The 15,740-nt window shown below is 33.4% G+C and overlaps 3 protein-coding genes across 5 annotated transcripts; 2 read left to right on the top strand and 1 right to left on the bottom strand.

Moving 5' to 3' along the window:
* The first annotated feature begins 4,070 nt into the window (after positions 1-4,070).
* On the top strand, positions 4,071-5,345 carry LOC108221716 (F-box protein CPR1). Its single transcript, XM_017395576.1, has one exon. The coding sequence runs from the start codon at positions 4,071-4,073 to the stop codon at positions 5,343-5,345; it is 1,275 nt and encodes a 424-aa protein (XP_017251065.1).
* Positions 5,346-9,193: 3,848 nt separating this feature from the next.
* On the top strand, positions 9,194-11,758 carry LOC108220378 (high mobility group B protein 1). Of its 2 annotated transcripts, none has more exons than XM_017394127.2 (8): positions 9,194-9,363; positions 9,790-9,887; positions 10,148-10,270; positions 10,351-10,408; positions 10,479-10,523; positions 11,043-11,123; positions 11,231-11,296; positions 11,506-11,758. In XM_017394127.2, exons 2-8 carry the CDS (start codon positions 9,826-9,828, stop codon positions 11,548-11,550), a joined length of 480 nt encoding a protein of 159 aa, XP_017249616.1. In that variant the 5' UTR covers positions 9,194-9,363; positions 9,790-9,825; the 3' UTR covers positions 11,551-11,758. The 2 variants fall into 2 exon arrangements, with proteins under 2 accessions (XP_017249616.1, XP_017249617.1); XM_017394128.2 differs by having other exon boundaries at positions 9,222-9,363; positions 9,782-9,887.
* A 608-nt stretch (positions 11,759-12,366) lies between these two features.
* LOC108223071 (E3 ubiquitin-protein ligase AIRP2) lies at positions 12,367-15,434 on the bottom strand. 2 transcript variants are annotated; one of them, XM_017397133.2, is made up of 5 exons: positions 15,096-15,434; positions 14,264-14,414; positions 14,114-14,180; positions 13,668-13,902; positions 12,367-12,762 (listed from the first exon to the last, which is right to left on the bottom strand). In XM_017397133.2, exons 1-5 carry the CDS (start codon positions 15,158-15,160, stop codon positions 12,558-12,560), a joined length of 723 nt encoding a protein of 240 aa, XP_017252622.1. In that variant the 5' UTR covers positions 15,161-15,434; the 3' UTR covers positions 12,367-12,557. The 2 variants fall into 2 exon arrangements, with proteins under 2 accessions (XP_017252622.1, XP_017252623.1); XM_017397134.2 differs by having other exon boundaries at positions 14,264-14,395; positions 15,096-15,235.
* Positions 15,435-15,740: the final 306 nt, after the last annotated feature.

The following is a 15,740-nucleotide window of genomic DNA, read 5'->3' as shown; positions in this document are numbered from 1 at the left end:
ACGCTTGCATAATTACTGCACCATCTACAACATCGAGGTCATCCTCGTATGCCACATCTTGAATGTCAGGCTCCTGGTTTTCAGGCACCGGAGGTGCGAGCTGGAAGCCAGCCACCCCCAGAAAAGTTGCAGCCAAACCCAGCACCAAAGGGCCATCATCCACATTTGCCATGACGACCTCCAGTTGTTCCAACTCATCTTCTGCCATTTCAGCCTCCAAGAACTCCGGATCATGAGGCCCTAGACCAATATCGAGGTCCATCAGCTCGGCTGCACGCCCAAGAGGCTCAGTGAAGAGGAACACCCTTGTGAAAAGCTCAGCACCAAGAAGAGCAAGGTAAGTGGCTACTTTGTTTCGGCTAGCTAGCATAAACAAAGCAAATAGCACAGTTCCATGTCTGGCTATTCTTCAGCACCAAGATTTGTTGAACAATACTAGAGACTTCAGTTGGGGCATTTGCGTTGGGGAATTTGATTGCTCCAAATGCCTCGATATTGTCAGTTTCTATGATAACACGGCGAGAGTCCCCAAGATAAGCCCGATGCATTCCACTAAATATAGCCCACAGTTGGTTTCCCAGAGGGGATCATAACCTCCTAATCGAGCCTGCTGCGCACGAAATCAGTTCCCCATTGAACCTACGGAGGATCACACCTAAACCAGAGGTGTTACCCGTCCCGAGAGTTTCGTGCATCTCTATTTTACAAGTAGATTCCAGTATCTTGGACGGAACAAATAGAATCAACGCGTCACACGGTCGAATAAATTTGCTCGCTTTGATTTTCTTTCTGGCTTTGCTTTCTTTTTCTCGGTCTCCACTTGCTTCGTATCACTTTCTAATTTATTCTGTTTACACCCTTTATTTCTGATCTAGATTTATCTTTCTACATTTGGGTATGTTTCTTCTCCATGTAACATCAGCTGTGTAAAAAATATGTACATATGTACATATATTAATATTGGCGAGAGCACTAAATTGTGCTATATATACATATTGGCGTATGCGTATATTTGTGAACGTAGCACCACATAAATTATATAGATCACTACTGAAGTAAATTTCGTCTTACTCATATTAAATATAATAAAAGAATCCATGTTACATATTAACATTGAGTTGCATTTTCCTTTTAATAATAACTAGTTGAGAAACCGCGCGTTGCGGCGGTCTATAAAAATTATATTAATGATTTAATATTAATATATGTAGGATGCAATAGTTTTGTGGCTGTCTATAAAAAGTATATTAATGATTAAAAATTAATATTCATAGGATAAAATAAATTTTATATTATAAAAATCTTGATGTAATACCAATACTGATTTATAAAATTGCAAAATTGGACTATGAAAAAATAAATATATATTTTTACACGTAATTAACAATTTAAAGTACGACGAATCTTAATTTTATTTATGTTTTTTTTAAAACTAATCATGTTCTTACATTGTCACCTTCCTCCAATTTTTTCGATTGATTGTGCACAAAACCATCTAACTTAAATCCTTAACATAGCGGTCTATAACTACCCCTTGTAACAGCTTTTATTTTTTAATATTGTATGAACAGTCTTCACTTAAAAGTTGCTTGAGCGGAGCAACCAGATAATGCATGAATAATTTTTTCCTCTGTACAAAGTAAATCATATAAAAATTAACAACAACAAACATGTCCGATTAACGAAACAAATATTATAAAAGAATAACCAACAAAAATACATCACTAATAGTTAATTTATTGATATCATCTATCAAAATCATGTGAAAACTAGATCTTCCCCCGTGTTTGGATTTATTTTTTTTAATATATACCATTATGAACAGCCTTCACTTATCGTTGAGAAGGACGGCACCACCGAGTTAGAAATCGAGCAAGAGAAATATCACCAGAGAAAGGTAGGATTGTGGTATTGAGAGATAGTACTAAAGGGGTATTCATAGGTGCAGGGATACCTGTGTGCTACTCTTTCCCATAATTAAATAATCTGAAACAAAATCAGATTAAAACTTTCAAGATGCTATATTCCATAAATAATCTGGAACAAAATCAGATTCTGAAACTTGCTTCTAATATATCCTAAACTAAAGAAGGTAGTTCTAATTTTTGATATTTTTCATCCGAAAATTCCAGAAAAATATAAAAATAGAATGGAGTGATGTGATAGCCGCCACTTACACGCCCCTCGCTTCTTCTTTATATGAAAACAAAATCAGATTAAAATTTCAACCTACTGTATTTCATAAATAATCTGAAACAAAATCAGATTCCAAAACTTGCTTCTAATATATCCGAAACTAAAAAAGATATTACTAATTTTTGATATTTTTCATCTAAAAATTTCAGAAAATTAGAAAAATAGAACGGAGCGATGTGAGAGGCGCCACCTACACGCCCCTCGCTTCTCCTTTATATTATAAGTATATTGATTATAAAGCATATTCGGAGGTTTTATTATGTTTATTATATTTAATTTAGTAAGACTATTGGCATTGATTAAATGTTATATTTACCCTATTTTACATATTTTAATAAGCAAAATTTGTTGCAATATATGTAAATCCATGTTGCTCAAGGATACAAGTGTTTGTTAGATATTTGTTTTTGCGCTTCTTTATTAAAGATTATATTTTGTGTTATTACAACATTATTTGAGATGCGTTAGTTCCCTTTAAAATAACGAACATCATTCATAGAGCAAGAAGTTAAAAAGAACACAAATGAGAGCAAGATTTATTAAGTTGTAACATATTGAAACTTCTGGATCTTTGAGCAATAAATCTTCATGTTTTGAATAAGAGAAAAAAATAACACAAATTATTTTTTTGTCACATATATTTTATAAATTTATAAATATAATAGTAATCAGTTATGACATTTTGCGTGTTATACGTATGTTTTTTAGAATGAAGTTATGAAAATCGTGGAAAGCGTAGATATTACATAAATGTTAATCGGATGTGTCTTATTTTTTTAATTATAGTTAGAGACTTGAAAAATCATACATACAATATAATCATTAGCCTAATCATTTTTTGTATACTTTAGTCCTGACATGTAAACTGTTAATATTTTTGTTATTATATTGCTTTGTGTATCAATAAATTCCAGAGTTTTAGAACGTGTAGTATCGGTATGCGAGACAAATAAGATATTTACTGATTCGTCACATTTTTTCAAGTGAGAAGTTTTTTTTGTCAGCATTATTTACGTAATTTTTAATTATGATTTTTCAAGAATTTGATAGTAACGAAAGCATTTAAAAATTCTTCGGGTTTGAGAATTGAGAATTTTTTGAATTATTTTTTTGAACAAATCATTATTTAGTTAATTTCGCATGTTTTATTAGATTTATAATATTTTTATGTGTCTTAGCACGCGTAGCGCGGGCATAATACCCTATTTTTTTAAAAAGTGTTTGAAAATATAAAAATAATTTAACATTTTTTTGGGACCGGAAAAATAACAATTCTTTAATGTAGTCAATTCTTCTAATATTACTCTTAAATTTGGACTATCATTATTTAAAAATTATAAGTCGGATACGATCCATTCGTATCTATCTAAGGTACTACATATATGTTATTTTGACTTATTATGTAAAAAATTAATATCGACATCAATCAAACGTTCACCTAATGTACATCATATTGGTAATATTCAAAAATAAATGTAAAAGTGTTGGTAAGATATAAGATTTTTAAAGTTGTATTGCAAATAATTAATTTTTAATAATGCAGTACCCGTAAATATACATAACATGTTAAATAAGATTAAAATCTAATATTAATATTGGTTTAATTTATTTTCCAACCTCATCTTAATGAAAATTTTAATAATTTACCCGCACGCAAAGGGCTGGAATAATTCCCGTTTTAGGTAAATGTGTCAGCTCACTATATTTCCTGAGCCTTTTTTGGGCCCAGATCATACCATCTTCAAAGTCCAAACCCTCTCACATTGGTTTGGTTTGGTTTTATTTAGAAAAACACACAACCCTAGCGACTCATCGATAACTATATTCAGCCACCACATCTTTCAAAACTTTTTCGAACAGCTAGGAAGAATTCAATGGCTTCAAGCTGGAATCAACACATACCAGAACACTTGTGGTGCAGTATATTCATACTACTACCCGTGAAGTGTCTTTTGCTACTGAGGAGTGTCTGCAAAAGCTGGAATCAAGTCATCAGCGATCATTCCTTCATCGAATCCCATCTCGCCCACAACAAAGCCTCCTCGAACCCAAACAAATACCTTCTACTCTGGAACCAGAGAGACCCCAATCCTGCACTTGATCATGATTTTCCCTACTTGACAACTCTGGTTGATTCCAAAACATATAGTCACGTTCTTGAGTCGCATGCACACGACATGCGTTCCATGTTTGGTAAAGATTCAGCCGAACATGGTTTAGAGAATTACGGAATTTGTGATGGGTTAGTTTGTTTGTCGCTTCCTCAGAAGGTACTCAAGGCGGACTCTCCCATATTTTTATGGAATCCGGTTGTCAAAAAAGGCAAGAAACTTCCTCCAATAGAAAACGAAGAAAAACGTCCGTACGTTGATACTTGTTACTTGTGTTTTGGTTACCATGGGGGTGATTACAAGGTGATCAATGTTGTACCTTATCTAAACACATTGTATCATGTTTATGTCTACAGCTTGAGCACGGATCAGTGGAAGAAATCAAGAATTGCTAAAAACAATATTGGTTCTATTTTTTATGGTGAATATACAATTAGGCCATTTCCAGCCAGGTTAGTAAATGGTTGTGCATATTTTCTACAATATCCAAAAAAAAATGGGATCGATCAAGTTGTTGCTGTCTTTGATTTGAGGCATGAGATAATGCGACAGATAGATTTGCCTGATGCTGATGGCTATCTCTTTGTTAAACTGGAGGAATATTGCGAAAAAACAGTAGCTGTGATGGGCAAGTCCCTTGGTTCTTATATGGTAATGTGGGTTCTGAGAACTGGTAATGACCACTCTGTTTCATGGGATAAGAAGTTCACTATCGAAGCAGAAAACAGCAGCAGTCATTTTTCTGATATGGGTTTCATAAGTATGGGCAAGCTTGTGCTAAAGAGGTTCGTCAAACGTAAGCCGTTCTTAGCTAAGTACTTCCTCTATGATGTAGAAAATGAATCGGAACTAGAATATACAGCTCCAATGGGACTATCAGACGTAGTAAAGAATCGAGCAAGTCCCCGTATAAATGGTTTAACAGAGAGCCTTGTTCTACTCAATGAAACCACCACGCCAGCTTGTACGAAGATGCAGCCTGGTTCCTCTTATCCTTACAAGAAACCAAGGACACAGGACTATATGTGTATGGTTTAATTCCAGCACTTCAGAAAAAATTAAATTATATACTTCTCCGTTGCTGTTTTTCTTGGAAATATATTTGTTTTGTTTGGTTTTTATGCCGAGTTTCTCCCATATTTGTGGAATCCGATTTGGTAAAGGAAAGAAACTACCTAGAATAGGAACTGATCTTTGGTCCAAAGCTGATTATTGATACCTAAATGTATTTAGGTACTGTTTGGGTTGCTGTTGCAGACAACAACAGTAGCTTTTTGCTGAAAAACTGGAACACAGCTTTTAGCTGCCGTTAGAAAAAGCATGTTCTCCCATGCTTTTAAAAGCTGCTTTTCAGCTTTTGGAGAATGCTATTATAGATTTCATTATAAAACCTCACCAAAATCATTATTTTTTTATATTATAACTCAAAATAAGTAAATATCAAAAAAATTACCAAACAATCATCTGATTTCTACAACAGAACTTATTTTACCGGCACTTTTTCTAAAAGCACAACAATTTTTAACATCACTCCCAAACAGACCCTTATTTGGTAAAACTCAGAGAAGAGGGAATCGTGTAACTCGAAATGTAAATGTAACTTTTAAATAAGGTCGGATTTTGAAATGGCCAAGTTCAAATAATAAAAAAATTGTTAGTAATTTTTTTTTTTGGAATTGTAGACAATGAGATGGTTCAAAAAACCATAAATAAAAATATCTTTAGAGTAAAATGTGAGAGAATAGTAAACATTATCTAATTTTTTTTATGTATAATCAATCATATAAAACCAGGTTCATTTTTATTTTAATATTAAATTTTTCATAAGCTATAAAAATAAATTACTATTAAATTCATTTATCGTTCAGAAAACGACAATTTCGTTGCTACTACAGCCGGGATGCACAAAAAAACATACATCAGAAAATCTAATTAATTTTGGTCAAGAAAAAGTCTAATTTAATTAAAAATGCGATTCGTCCTGACCAAGTTTAAGATTTCAATATATCTTATATTTTGTATAAAATATGACCCGACAGAATGAGATCCGATAAAAAAATCTGATTCAATTATATTAACTTTTTTAAAAAACTTAATCAGATTTAATTGTTTTAAGAAAATCCGGTCAAGTTAAAATCAAACCCCATAGTAATGATTAAAAAACCAAACAGAGTTTCGAGACATCTGTTTATATTATTATTTCATTCTGATATCTTCTCGATTTCTCTAGAAACTTCTCGTCATTTCCAGATCATTTTGGTCTCCCCTATAAAACCTTTCATCTCCTTTTTATATACATATCGCATATCCTCTTTTCTCCCCTGCTACTCACATACCTTGTATCGTCCCAATCTTTTCTTAATTTTTCTCACATCCTTCCTGTTTCTCTCTTTTTGAAGTCATCCTAATCAAAGTAATTTTATGAGCATCAAATTTAGCAAGAATTTTGAACCCAAATTTTTCAACTGAAACCAGCATGACCTTATCAAATCTGAAAATATTAGTACGCTCTCAATTAAAAATTAGAGTGTCGAGTTTATTATCTTTGATCGATTTGTCAATATATCCTGATTGTCCCCGGCATAATTTTGGGGATCTCGATCTTTAATGGTAAGCATCTTTTAGGTTGAATATTTAAACAATAGTATACACATGCATATATATTGTATGTACGAGTAATGAGACACACATGTGTGTGTATATATGTGTATATATATATATATATATATATTAACATTTTTAAGATATATTATTATTGGTCTAGACCAGAAAATTATAACTTATCAATATGAAATATTTTACTTTCAATTGAATTTCTTGACGTTTCGATTCATACAAGTTGTTTTGAGTATATTTATCTCAATTATTGGTTCTATATTCATATTTTGGGTCTATCTTTAAAGATTGAATTTCGAAAATCGTACTAAATTTTGACCCTGGTGTGACTTGCCTTGAGATCGTGATAGGAAACTTTAATTCATTTTGCATATATTCATAACTTATCACGGTATACAATAATGAATTCAATTTAAAATGATTTTTTTATACTTAAAATACATGTTTTAATTAATATTTGTAATATTTTTAACTTGATTTTTAAATTTTTACCATACAATTACTTATCCTGTTTTTTAATTTTTATTTATACATCTTTTGCAGTAAACAATGAAGAATGTGCTCCAAGAATCTACGTCTCAGTTACGTGCTCAGGTGATTGTCTTTTTTTCTCTTGTACATATATGTATTTGAACATTTAAACACACACACACGTTATCAATTTTTAATATAATTACAAACATTATAAAATATAATATATATTTATTCCTCTTTCAGCTGGTTTAACCATTCGAGCATTGACATTCATGGAAACATATATGACCTCAACTGGCGAGTGAAGCTTGTACAAATGGGTTTGATCTGATCTTCACCAATGCAGTGTAGCTCAGTAGACAGCAGCAGAATACACATTTGACAACAGTTTAACAGAGAGCCTTGTTCTACTCAATGAAACGGCCACCACGCCAGCTTGTACGAAGATGCAGCCTGGTTCCTCTTATCCTTACAAGAAACCAAGGACACAGAACTATATGTGTATAGTTTGATTCCAGCACTTCAGAATAAATTAGTAAATTATATAGTTCTCCGTTGCTGTTTTTCTTGGAAATATATATGTTTGGTTTGGTTTGGTTTTTATGCAGAGTTTCTCCCATATTTGTGGAATCCGATTTGGTAAAGGAAAGAAACTACCTAGGAACTGATCTTTGGTCCAGAGCTCATTATTGATCTATATGTATTTATTTGGTATCCCGTGTACTTGTGTGTTAGTGTAATTTCATGTACTGAGAACTAAAACCCAGAGAAGAGCGAATCATATAACTCGAAATCTAAATGTAACTCTTGAATAAGGTTGGATTTTGAAATGGCGAAGTTCAAATAATAAGAAAATTATTGTATTTTTTTTCAGAATTGTAGACAATGAGATGGTTCAAAAAACCGTAAATAAAAATATCTTTAGAGTAAAATGTGAGAGAATAGTAAACATTATCTAAATTTTTTCATGTATAATCAATCATATAAAACCATGTTCATTTTTATCTTAATATTAAATTCCTTATAAGCTATAAAAATAAATTTCTATTAAATTCATTTATCGTTCTGAACGATAATTTCGTTGCTACTACAACCGGGCACAAAAAACATACATTAAAAAATCTAATTAATTTTGGTCAAGAAAAAGTCTAATTTAATTAAAAATGCGATTCGTCATGACCAAGTTTAAGATTTCAATATATCCTATATTTCATATAAAATATGACCCGATATGATGAGATCCGATAAAAAAATCTGATTCAATTATATTAATTTTTTAAAAAATTTAATCAGATTTAATTATTTTACGAAAATCCGATCAGGTTAAAATCAAACCCCAATAATATTGATTAAAAAACCAAGTCTTTTTAGAATCCGACCCGTCCCGAGAGTTTCGTGCATCTCTATTTTTCTACTCCCTCCGTCCCCCTCAATTGTTTACATTGGAGGGGGACACGGAGACCAAGACAATGTATGAAAAATGAGTAAAGTTAGATGAAAAGTGAGTAAAGTGGTGGGACCCATCAATATTTAATAATAGATTTGAGATAGTGGAGGAAAATAGTGGGTGTAATAGTAGTTTTTATTGTTAAATATGAGATAGTGTGGGAAGATAGTGGGTGTAATGATGAGAAAAACTTACTATTTATGGTAATGTAAAGAAATGAGAGGGACATCCCAAAATAGTAACTGTAAACAAATGAGAGGGACAGAGGGAGTATTTTACACAAGAGATTCCGGTATCTTGGACGGGACAAACAGAGTCAACGCAAGTCACACGGTCGAATTGATTTTTTAACCGGAACTAAATTTTACTACATTTGTGGTCTGTCACACGCTCGCTTTGATTCTTCTTTCTGGCTTTGCTTTCTTTTTCTCAGTCTCCACTTGCTCAGTATCATTTTATAATTATTCTGTTTACACCCTTTGTTTTATTTCTGATCTAGATCCATCTTTCTACATCTGGGTATGTTTCTTCTCCATGTAACACCACCTGTATGAAAACATGTACATATCTTTATACATGTTAGTGCACATCACTTTCTATAATCATGTAATAACTGTTCTGTAACTTCTGGTCCTAAATTCTTTGGAGTTAAGCATGTTTTTATGGTATATAAGCACTACTTTTGAGTTTATATGTCAAGTCAGAGCTGTTTATATGTGTTTTTTAATATAATTTTGATAATTTGGTTCATGTAGGATTTTTTTATTAGATTATAGGATAGCTTTTTTTGTTGTTGTTGTTGATGATTTTGTTTATTGAATCTGACTGCGTTGACTTTTGTTGTTGAGTTGATTGTTGCTTGTAATATTTTTATTATAATTTTGTGATGATATGAACTTTTATTAAGCTTGATGATGGTTAATTTGATTTGTTTTAGTCTTTCAGTTGTGTTAGGTGTAGCATATACAAGTAGAAACTGGTATGAAGACTGCCAAGGGTAAAGGAGCTGCTACAAGGGAAACCTTGAAGCCTGTTGATGACAAGTAATCACTTTATTATGATCTTATATTCTTGCTCATAGTTCGTTTGTGCTACAATGGTTGTGAAGTTTGGGTTTTGCTCAATTATTCTTTTAAAGAATGCTCTTTGGTTATAATTATTAATTGAAAAGTCGTTGTCTTGTTGTTCTTTTATGTTGCTGCCTGATGTTGATTTTGTAAGGTTTGTTATGCGGGTATGAGTTATTTGGTATCGTGTTAATGGGACGTATCTCTGATGGGTAAACTGTGTGCTGTTCTAACAGAAAAGTTGGGAAGAGAAAGGCTGTTGCGAAAGCAGATAAGAGCGGAAGCAAGGCCAAGAAGAATAAATTGGCCAAGGACCCTAACAAACCAAAGAGGCCTCCAAGTGCTTTTTTCGTTTTTCTGTATGTGTTATTCCTGAAATTGGAGTTGAATTATATGTGAAGTGAGTGTTTTAAAGTTTCTCTTCATGTGGTTTTTGTAGTGAGGAGTTTAGGAAGACATTCAAAAAGGAAAATCCTACCGTGAAGGCTGTGTCAGCAGTAAGTAGATCTTAGCAATCTTTCCAAAGATCTCCTTTCGGTATAATTATATTCATCTAATTCATTGAAGGTTGGAAAAGCTGGTGGAGAGAAGTGGAAGTCACTGAGTGCAGCTGTAAGTACACAGATTAGTTTTAATTCTTATCATTCTAGTGCTTATCTGGCTTGATTGAGTAGGATGATTAGACATTACTATATTGATCTTCTGCTAAACCACTTACAAAATTTCTATTCAAGTTTATATTGGATGGATTTGAGTAAGGCATGCATTAAGGAGATTTCTAGTGCTATATTGATGAACATAGAATATGTTGTTATTCTTTTAAAGAATGCATTCAGAACTGTACTATAGTTAGAAAAGCTGAGAGCAGATAATACTCTTTATATTTAAAAACTGTGTTCTGCAACTTTATAAAAAAGTAAGGAAGACAAACTAATGTAGGAGAAACGTTTTTATCAACCATCATATAATACAGTTGAGTTTAGATACATAGCTTAGGCATAAACCTGGAAAAACGTCTTTGCCAATTAAGGGGGATGTAATGGTTATAAACATACGTTGTGTTACGTGCTCCTAGTAGCAAGCCTATTGATGGAAGAAGCTTTATTTCGCTTCTGTCTCTGCTTCTTGCAGGAAAAAGCACCATATGAAGCGAAGGCAGCAAAACGAAAGGGAGAGTATCAAAAGCTTATAACTGCGTACAATAAGAAGCAGGTAAGCCACTTCATCTATCTATAACAGTGGGAGAATACTATCAGATCGAGAGTTTGTTTAATTTAAGTGCTTTGGGTTGCTGCTGGCTCATATAAATTTTAAAACAGGAAAGCACAACTGACGATGGTGACGAGGAATCTGAAATACATGATGATGGTGAAGAAAGTGGACAGGTAGTCCCATACACGAAACATTAAACTTGCACTCTTTAAGAGAGTATGATAGTATATGCATTGTCCTTTTTAATTTCACTGAGGACAGTTCTATTGATTTGCTGATGGTATTTTTCTCCGATTGGTTCTCATGCTATCTTATCCAGAAAGCAAGATATGTAATGACCTAAAAGAGTGAAACTAATTCTCAAGTTTTGTCCCGTGTGTAGGATGATGCTGAGGAAGAGGATGACGAAGATGAAGATGACGACTAAACCCATATGCTACTTTTGAATTATGGATTCCTTAGCCAAAGGGCATCTTGTGTTTAAATCAAAATTGGAATGAACATGTTCATACAGTGTTTCTTTTCCTTTATGCTAGTTATTGTTTCATGTCAAGGCCGACCAATGTAATAAACATAATCACAGTATTTTCTACGAAGTAGGTTTATAGTCTTTTTGGCTTATGCCAGTTTCTCCATGCTCTTCATATCATCAGTTCTGTAATATATAATCATGAGCATCTCATCTGCAGCAATTTAGCTTCAGTTCTGCAGTTTTTGCAAGTTATCAACATCTCCAAGGATATGTGATTGGAGCTTTAAATGTCAGACTCTGTCCGCCCTCTGGAGTATTAGATAGAAAATTTGTCCAGGCTTGCTAATTTGTTCCGTGGGAGTTCATGGATTTTATATAGTTCTTGAATTTTAATGTATTGTATCTGATTTTAATTTCGCGCAGATTCTAGATAAAAAATCGTAGAATCAATATAGACTTTTTAGGATTTAAGCACCTGAGAAATTTCATGAATTGATTGAATGCAACCAGATTTTGTAATATAATTTAAAACCCTAGTTGTATACCTTGATATATTTTTTAAATCGAGTTGAATACACCCAATTTTCATAAATTAAAAAATTATTTAAAATCCCAATTAAATATACCTCAATAATTGTTGCAATTTTCAGTACAACGATCTTGCGATTCATAGCATACCAGTAAATTCTGAATTTCCTCTTAAACAAAATTCAACAAGAGATTGAAGCATTTAAGGAATGAATGCGTTGAATATACTTGGCAAGAAAAACATAAGGAGAAAGAAGAAAAGAATGCTTTGTATTTTCATAATTCTATTTGTCACACTGACATGGCTCTGCACATCATCTAAAACTAGTGACCATGTCCAACTACAGCATAGGTCCTAATTGTATTTAAATAAAGCAAATAGAATCCTAAAAGACAATCCAGTATATGTACAAAACATTTGTGTGAAACCCTGATCAGAAATGAGAATTATACGGAACTACTGTCGGTTCAGCAACTACAGGCAACTGCTTGATATAAATAATAAGTCTCTTTATGCTTTCTCTTGCTATCGCAGTCAAGTCTACAATGTCAGAAGGGCCAGTATAGATCCAAAGGTCGCCCGACTTTACTCTCTTGAGACTGTCCCTACAGAATGGACATGACTGAGAGCGAGAATGCCTGCAGAAAGGAAAACAAATACAGTATTCTTGACATGAAAAAGTTTGTTCACGTAACCAGCAAATGAGAGAAATTTTAGGGCAAAATTCTAGAATTATTATCTACAAGGCTGTAATGCTAAGTACACCCTGTTTTGATGCAACAATTAATTACACTATACTCAAGATATCCTTACCTTAACATTAGATATACCCTGTAGAAGACTGATGAAATGGTGTGTAAATTGTAATATGAATATGCCTGTTCCTAGCAGGGAGCAAGCATTCGTGCACAAGAACTCAGGAATATAACTCTACCGACTAGCATTAGCCAAATTGGAAACTCAAATTTGATATAACTAGTTGGTGGAAACAAAAACCATTAGAACTGAAATTATTTTTATGAATCAGGGACTAACATCTCGCAACATGGAATTTAAGATATCAAAGCTAGCTCCCTATAGCTCCAAATCCAGGAGTTTACAGGACACATATTTATTTAAAGACTCGGGTGGCAATCCAAACCACACCAGACCAATTTTGACATACCCAGGATTACCCACTCAATAGAAAAGTAGACTGAGATTGTATATTGCTAGCTGCTTCTGTGACAACTCCCGGCCCTTCTAAAGAGAAGAAAAAATTGTATAGACTGAAAATCTGGTTAGTCATGTTGCTGTTGTTATAAGGTTGTCCTATAAAAGTCTAATGTCACCATGTTGATGAGATTTTGAATGACTCCATCTTAGGATGGCAGTGGATAACACAAAACGGAAAAATGACTCCATGCATACCCATTTTTTTTTAAAGTTACACACCTTTCACTGCTAAAGCATTACACATCAAATGATCATAACTCAAAAATTTGTACAAGAAATGTCGATGTATGCACATACCACCCAAGGGACTGGTAGAACAGTTCCTTACCAATCTCTATAGCACTTTATACACAAAGTGTGATTGCAGCTGGGCAACACGACCTTGCTGTTCATCTCCATGCAAATGCCACATTCCTCTTCCCTTTCTATTTCAATTTCACTCAGCTTATCTTTGTCCAACTCCTCTCTTCGCTTATACTTGGTTGCACACAGCTCTTTCTGTTTCCTATCTTCAATATCACTGATCCCTCTTTGAAGTTGCAACAAGGAGGGGAAGATCACACCTATCCGTGGTGAGAAAAGATGAGTACTGAAGCTACTAATTTTGTGCATAAAGTTTTAAACAAAAAATGCAGAAATCAGAAAATAATTTTCAAAGTAAAGAAAAGTATGAGTTCCACATTCTACCAATCCACAGACACTTCTTAAGTGGAGTGACAACTCATCAAAAAATAATACAAATATTTTTAATATCCTTTTCCAAGGCTTACTGACCATAAAAATCTCTTATACTAGCTTTTCGCTCATGGACATACATAGACGTCTTGCCACCCTCATATGCCTGTCACATACCAATGAAACATCATATTCTTCAGAAGACATCATAATCCTCAGAATAATAGATGCATAAATCTAGTAAACAACCTTATAAATTAGAATCCTGAGCAATCCAAGTGCACCAGCAAGGTGACAGTCACTCCATTGAACAAGAAAGAGAAATATATGGGCACAGGAACTGTAAGACAATCTCATTTGCAGGCAGGCACCATCATACTCCTTAGGATAATCAGAAGCCCTGCATTTCAAAATCTTAGGTAAAAACAGATAACGGTTCTTCAAGAGCTCTGTATATAAACTTACATATGCTTGCAAACAGAATACATATCCATAATTTAAAAAATGTAAATCATTACTGGATTCAGAAACTACATAATCAGGCTTCTTAATGTAAATAAGACAAGATCAATGAACTACAAATTTAAACATAACTATAATTATTGAATCAATAATTTCAGTCGAGACAATCGAGCCGAATCATTGCAGTTGATCTGGTAAAAAATGGAACACATATCATTCCAGACAATGCAATCAACCCAAAATTTTCAGTCACATAACACAAACAGAAATAACTAGCCACAAATTAACAATCACAGTTATATAACTAATTAAAAAAGGTCCATAGTTCTGCTTCCCCCCTCCCTCCTCCCCCTCCCCCTCCCCCTCCCCCTCCCCCTCCCTCTCTCTCATACACAGTGACACAGTTTCTTATTTAAAAAGGTCCAAAATTCTCTCCTTTCCTCTCCTCTCCTCTGTCTCTCTCTCTCTCTCTCTCACACACACACACACACTCGCACAAAGAGTGACAGAGTGATAGCCATAAAAAAATACTGACATCACAAAAACCAACAAACCCCCAGACTCGCACAATTTATTGCCAACTGACATAAACATAAACATACTAAAACAAAAAACATACAGAGTATTGGCATGCAGAATATCAGCTTCAAGAGCTTTCAACGAATCTTTAAAAGACTTTCTCATATCTTCTTTCACCACACCAAAATCCCATCAAAATCCCACCAAAATCTTTAAAACCCCCCAAAGAATCACTGATTCACAAACCCAAAATCACACCCTAAAAACCCATCTGATCACGTGAATTAAAGACTCGATTTTTACCACTCTCCCCTAAAAAAAAGCTGAAAATTGGAAAATTAAGCAAGTGGGGTTTACGGGAGATCGTGTTTGAATAGGTGTGGGGAGTGGTTCTCACACACACTGAGTGTGTATTCGCTTGGAGTACACGTTTTTGATACAAACTGATGGTTTGTTATATCACAAGTTTTTGTATTCTATACAAACAAGATGATGATGATAATTATTAACTTTCCTATTTTGTTCACATATATCTACTTTTAAATTTCATTTTCAGTAACATTTATAATTTGTGACGTGTGCTGATCACTATTTACATCGTTTTTCTTGGTCAGGGTCACTATTTACCTAGTTGACTGTAAAGATTGTTCTAGATTTTTTGCATGATGTAATACACAAATAAAAATTTAATTAAATTTTTTAGAATCAAGATTATTAAATTTATGCTAATTAATTAGTTTAAAGT

Source organism: Daucus carota, chromosome 5 (assembly GCF_001625215.2).
Source record: "Daucus carota subsp. sativus chromosome 5, DH1 v3.0, whole genome shotgun sequence".
NCBI classification, from domain to species: domain Eukaryota; kingdom Viridiplantae; phylum Streptophyta; class Magnoliopsida; order Apiales; family Apiaceae; genus Daucus; species Daucus carota.
Note: the sequence above shows the minus strand (reverse complement) of the source record. Positions and strands in the feature narration are given on the sequence as shown.